The sequence below is a fragment of the Myotis davidii genome, unplaced genomic scaffold (assembly GCF_000327345.1).
Source record: "Myotis davidii unplaced genomic scaffold, ASM32734v1 scaffold111, whole genome shotgun sequence".
NCBI classification, from domain to species: domain Eukaryota; kingdom Metazoa; phylum Chordata; class Mammalia; order Chiroptera; family Vespertilionidae; genus Myotis; species Myotis davidii.
In genome coordinates, this window is record NW_006284347.1 from 1633897 (window position 1) to 1640613 (window position 6717).

The 6717-nt window shown below is 43.0% G+C and overlaps 1 protein-coding gene across 1 annotated transcript in view; it reads left to right on the plus strand.

Moving 5' to 3' along the window:
- CACNA2D3 (calcium voltage-gated channel auxiliary subunit alpha2delta 3) overlaps positions 1–6717 on the plus strand; it is an 817122-nt gene that overhangs the window by 517632 nt on the left and 292773 nt on the right. Inside the window, exon 12 of the mRNA XM_006754680.2 lies at positions 363–496. Coding sequence (XP_006754743.1) covers positions 363–496 — 134 coding nt within the window. The remainder of the gene's footprint in view (positions 1–362; positions 497–6717) is intronic.

A 6717-nucleotide genomic window follows, 5' to 3' on the forward strand; every position in this document is an offset into this window, starting at 1 on the left:
GTGTGCATGTGTATACATAGAAAACAGTCTGGGGAGACAGGCTCTAAAGCAGCGGTCACCAACCTTTCGGACCTCACGGGCCACCAGAGGTCCACGGACCGCTGGCTGGTGACTGCTGCTCTAAAGGGCCAACAGGGGCTTCTCTGGGGGGTGAGTTTATGGTTGATCTTAATTGTATTTCTTTGCTTGCTGATATTTTCTATCATGAACATATGACTCATGAAGTGGGTGATGGCAGAGGGGAGATCTAAAGTTTAAAAAGGAAGAGCAGAAATTCGCTAGAGGCCACGAAGGCGTGGCAGGTGTGGGCTCCCCAGTTGCCGGTCTTCCTGTCTGTTCCTGAACTGGTTCTCCCTTGGCAGGATTCTTCACCCAGATCTCCACGCTGGCTGATGTGCAGGAAAATGTCATGGAATACCTCCACGTGCTGAGCCGGCCCAAGGTGATCGACCAGGAGCACGACGTGGTGTGGACTGAAGCTTACATCGACAGCACCGTGAGTCACGGGCCCCAGGGAGCCTGAGGGTTCATCCCTGTGTTCATTTCAGAAGACAGCAATTAAGTCACTCATCCTCTATAATGGGGTTCAGTGACATTTTCCTTCGTTGTACAGTTTGCAAACAAAGTTGGTGAAAATGTAGCCAGCATTCTGGAAGGGGCCTAATCAGCACAGAAATCTCACTTTTTGAGTGTGTCTTCTTTAGCTACTTGCTTCCTCCCACGTGGGTACAAATGCTGTCATTGGAGCAGTGACTAGGGGTGTGTTAGATTCAGTCCCCCGCCCGAGAGGCCCAGTCCTGGGGATCAATCTTTGGGTCTGAACTTGGGAAGGTGGCTGAGTTTGGCTCTCACAGTGAATCGGAGCCACGGCAGAGGCCACAGCTGTGTTTTCTTCGCGTAGATGAGTGAGAATCTGCTTCCGTGGCGGTGATATAGGCCAGGGATTGCTTTTGGAACTCTAGCCAAGGCTCATTCTAACGCTGAATTCTAAGCACAGGATTCTGATGCTGAATTAGTTTAAAAGGAGGAACTTTGCCAATCACCAAACAATGGCTCCATGGCCTGGTTGCTTGTGTATTTTCAGGGTGATTTTTCATAGTGATAATGGGTCTGATGGGAGTGGCGTTTTTCATTAATTGATTATAAATGTTCACACAGGGCTTCTCTCCCATCGTTTTTGTTGGGATTAACATCACATTAATCACTGTAACCCAGACATAGCTGTTCTCCAGAGTAGTCTCAATGGCTGCTGTGGGCCGGCTCTTCTCTCCGTGAGTCTCATTCCTGTGGCGTTTCTGGCAGTGACAGGCAGATGCAGGCTAGGGACGGCACATGGGAACCCAGCTTGGGGGGCACTGCAGCAGCCTGCCCCACCTCGGCCTCCAAGTCACAGTGGGAGCAGGGAAATATGAACTGGTTCAGAAGGGGTGTCCCTTCCCCAGGAGGGTGTTAAGCTAAAAACCCTCTCTGGTTGACAAGGAAACTTTGGGCCTGTATCACTGTCAGGGTCCGACATCAGCTTGATTTAGAATCCTGGATGACATAACTAAGCCGCCCATTTATGTTGGCACTGTAGTAACAATAACAATAGCAACAACAGTGATGGTTTAATCCCCTCTTCTTCCATGCGGCTGAGGAAGGCAGGAAAAGAGCATGAAGAGAAGTGTGGCCAGCCGGGATCGAAGCCATCAAGTCACCCAGTGGTTTTGTGTATAAACCCTAAACAGCCAGTTTGATCGGACACATTATTTGTTCATGAATTTAAAAAATATAAAACAAAGTCTCTACAATTAAAACATTATAGTACCAGCACATGTATAGACAGATCAGTGGAATAGAAGTTCAAAATAGCCCCACCTACATATAGAGATATAGTGTGTGATAAATGTGGCATTGCAGACCAGTGGGGCTAGGGTAGGCTTTGCACTGAATGCCTTTCAGAAAACTAGATAGCCATTTAGAAAAAAAGTAGTTCTATTCTTAACATCATATCCAAAAAGAGAATTCCAAAGGATCAGAGACCTAAAGTGTAAAAAATGAAATCATACAATCAGTAGAACAAAACTTGGGTCGCTTCCTCTGTGACCTGAGTTTGGAGAAAGGCTTTCTAACAATGACTCCAAAATCCAGATGCAATAAAAAGAAATATAAGTAAGTTTGACTACTTAAAATAAAAACAAAGCAAAAACCAACTTTTAGTAAGTTGGAAACTATTATAAGCGAGTCAAAAGGCAAATGACAAAAATAGGAGGAAATATTTGCAGCATATAGGACACACAAAGAACTAATAAGCCTAATATTTAAAGAACTTTAAAAAATGGAAGGGAAAATCCCAAAATTCCAATAGAAAAAAGAGCAAAAGACATGCACGTAATGAAGTTAATAAAAAATAATAAATATGGCTTTTAAACATATGGAAGATGTACAACTTCACTCATAATAAGAAAAATGCACATTGAAACGTAGCGATATACCATTTCTCATCTATCAGAGAGGCAAACACTAAAAGTGTAACTGTATGTACACTGTGTTGGCAAGGTTGAGGGGAAGGGACATTCGTATGTTGCTATGGGAAGACAGAATGGGCAGTCCCACTGTGACCCAGCAATCCCAATTATAGAAATTAACCCTGAAGATGAACCCCAGAAACATAAAAACATATACATTGTGTTCATTGCAGAATTGCTCATAATTGCAAAATACTGTAATTTACCTAAATACCTAAACATAGAGATTGGTGGATAAACTGTGGTACTTCCAGATAATGGAGTCTTAAATGCTAGCAACAAGAATGAGGACAGTTGCTATTGGTTGACACAGAATGACTTCTAAGATATATTGCTAAACAGAATGAGCAAAATGCAAGAGTATAAATAAGGTGCTATCATTTATATAAGGAAGAAGAGGGAATAAGAAGACATGTGTATCTGCTTATTTAAAAAAAAAAACACAGAAAGAAAAATCAGAAACCAATAGAACTGGTTATTTCAAGAAGTGGAAGGAGTGCTGAGCAGAAGCGACAGTGGAGGGGAACAGACATTTCTGAGTTATTTTCTTGCATAGTTTTGACAAAGCCTGTTTCCAACAATTGAAAACAAAACAAAATGGGGCAAAACCAATAGTCAATGCAAACAAAAGCAAATGAATTTAACTACATTTCAAATGAGAAAAAAAAATATATCCCAAAAAGCAGGGAAAAGAAGCAACCTTTTGAACATAGAACTTTATTAAATTTTGAACAGTACTTTGACTACCTTCAGGCTAAGGGGGAAAAAAGAACTGCAAGTAAATTTTAAACTTTTGCTGTCATTTGTAATAATGTGGGTATAGCCATTCTGAGTTTATTTTGTGAGTGTGGTAGGATTGAGCACATGTGTAAATGGGGGGAGACAAGGCAGACCTGTGGGGTTGAAGGTATCAGCATTGAAGTAGCACTCTGCAACCGTTTTCATAAAGAGTGGTTAGGGCAGAGGTCATCAGTGGATGCTAAATCTGGGGGGAAATTTTGAGCAGAATCTTTTCATTGTCTCAAAGAGCCTTCCCAGAGGTTTTTGACAAGTTGTGAGGGGGCAAGGTAGTATGAGCTAATATTAACAAAATCTTGAGTGGGTCATTAAAATTAGTGTCACCCATGAGGAGCGTGCTTTCGGAAAAGGACACATCACACTTAGATTATTCTGGCTGGGGATATGCTACCTGAAGCTCCTGGAGGAAGCAGATTAAGTGTTGTTTTTGTTGTGTTTTTTAACACTATATATATATAATATATAGTATTGACTTCAGAAAGGAAGGGAGAGGGAGAGAGAGATAGAAACATCAATGATGAGAGAAAATCATTGATTGGCTGCCTCCTGCACACCCCCTACTGGGGATCAAGCCCACAATCTGGGCATGCGCCCTGACCGGAAATCAACCATGAGCTCCTGATCCACTGTGGCTGGGCTTTGTTTTAATGTGATGTCTTGCTATAGATAATGATAATCACTTAAATCAATTGTTTTAGATCTATTAATGACATACATACAAACATACATATGTTCATGTATGAACTCTTGACAGCAGAGGCAAAGGGAATGGGGAGCAGCTCTAGATGCGCAGCTGCAATGGCAATGTCTTTGAAGACCTGTCCTTTATCTTAAACATTTACATGAAATTTGCTTTCTGTGCCCTAATCACCTTTACTTACTTTAAAATAAAATAATGGCTGAAGTGGCTCATTACTGAGTAAAATGGAATGCCAGGGTAACAGAGCCCTTTATTCCACCTCTTCCAGACCCTTTGCCGTAGATACACTAACTCCCAGACCATGCTTGTCCCTGAAATGACAAATCAGCATCATCTCGTGCTTTCCAAGTTCTGTTGTACCTTTGCAGACAGTCTGATAAACACCTTCCTTGCAGAGGGCTTTGAGGGTTCCTTCTCAGCCTGGTGGTCTTGAGAAGCCTGTTGGGTCGGTGAGGACACGGGGCGGGGGGGGGGGGGTCAGCCTCCCTCTTTCATAAGCCTGCTCAGTGAGCAGAGGCAGCTGCTCCTCCCACAGGTACTTCTGGGCTGGGAGGCAACAATCTCTTTCACCTCATCTGGGCCTGGATTCTGCCAGGACGAGGGCAAAAGCCCTCTGTCATTCATGTGGGGTCAAAATAGGATTTGTGTGCTGAACTTGTCTGCGAAGTCTAAATTCTAAGATGAACCCACCAACTTTGGAACCACTCAGAAAATGGTGGGGCGGGATGTGGAGGTCAGCAATTGCAAGGTCCTGCCTCCCCTGACACAGCCAGGGCAGTCCAGCCAGCTTGCAATCATGAGAGACCAGGCGCAGGAGCGCTTGTCATTGGCACTAGGGACTCCATTTTAATATGGTGGAATCGGCACCTATGGAATTTTCTATATTTCAACATATTTAAAATCCATCTTAGTATCGTAGCTAAAGGCATTGCATGTACAGTAAGAATCGCCTCAGTTTGAACTCTACACCTATGCCATACCAGCCTTGTGACTGTAAGGAAGTCGCTTAGCTTTGTTGTATGTTGCTTTCCACATTTGCAAATGGGAATAAAACCTGCCTTAGGGGTGACTCTAAGGATTAAATGCCTGTGCATGGAGAAAATGCAATAAATACTGCCTATCATCATTCCCAACCTCAGGAAATCCAGTGGGAATTTTTCTCCTTGGTTGTGAGAAGTTATAAAAAGTACTCTTCTTTCTGTGAGCTGGGTCTCAAAGAAACTTCAGGGTAGTTACAATATGGCTTCTACCATTTAGATCAAGCATGTCAAACTCGAGGCCTGTGGGCCGCATGCAGCCCACAGTGAATATTTTTGCGGCCCAGCCAATATAACGGTATGTAAGAAACATTTTAATAAAAATTTCATAACTTAATTTTTACAATATCCTGTTATACATAGTTATTAATAACAAACTACAATGTTTGCTAATGACCTATTACTATAATGGTGTTGAATTCATTTCCCTCACAAGCCTTACACTCAGGCGCACCATTTCTCTCCATTAATACTGCTAGCAGCGAATATTTTAGCAGCCGATGTCACGTCATTACTCTTGTACTGACTTGTTTGGTGTGCGCAACAGGAAATATATCGCTTTTGGAGAACAAGAAAAATAGGTTTATTTGCGTCATGCTTATTAATTTGTGCAGTTATTCGGTGTCTGGTAAGTTAATGTTCAAGAAAAAATACTAAATTTTATTAAAATGTTCTATTATTTTATATTAACGATTACTCATTTATTTCAGCCCTTTGTATTCAGCATGTCTCTCTCGAAATAAACCTACGTTTCTATGAAAATTGAAGCTTTTGGTTTTTTTGTGGCCCACATAAACCTTGTTTATTTGGCCCGTATTAGCCATTGAGTTTGACATGCTTGGTTTAGATAATAGAATTTGGGACTTAAGTGTGATGAGGAGCCTGAAAGCACTGTTCTTCTAGAGATAAACTTGAATCCTCTGCAGTTCATGTTGCTGCCATTACGGGTTGTGGTCAGGCAATAATGTGTGGCCTTGGTGCCGAGGGTCAGTGTCCCTGAGAGAGGCTGCTTGTTGTGCTGCACCAGCCCAGGAGAGTCCCTCAGCCTCACAGAGGTGAAAGCTGGCTGCCTTGCCCAAGGAAAGGGAAACGTGGCAGGAGCCCCCTTAACTGGCCGCCCCTCATCAACCGGCTCAGTGCCCTCTCTGCTCTGGAGCAGTCTGTGGCCCACAGCACACGGGTCTTTCGGTCTGGAAGCCGCGCTGGCACAGATGCCTACACAGCTGTGCCCCCAGCCGAGCTGCACGCTCAGGGGAAGCCAGTCCTCTTCATCCCTGACCTGTTGATGGCAGATGTCATTTTGCCATAGCTGTATACATCAGCTAAGTGTTACTTAAACCATTGAATTCTGCTCGTTACCCTGTAATTACTGCTGTAAAAAAAAGTTGTTACTTCTGTGATTGTGTACATGAATGCCTTGGAAAGACTTTAAGAGAAAAATTACCGGAGTGATAAGTATGGACAAAGCAATCATGAAAGACGGGAGAAAAAGTCTTTCCTGTGCTCAAGGATACTGACACTTAACCCTTCCTTCCTTCCTTCCTTCCTTCCTTCCTTCCTTCCTTCCTTCCTTCCTTCCTTCCTACCTTCCTTCCTTCCTTCCTTCCTTCCTCCCTTCCTTCCTTCCTTCCTTCCATCTTTCCTTCCTTCCTTCCTTTTCCTTATTTTATTCTTT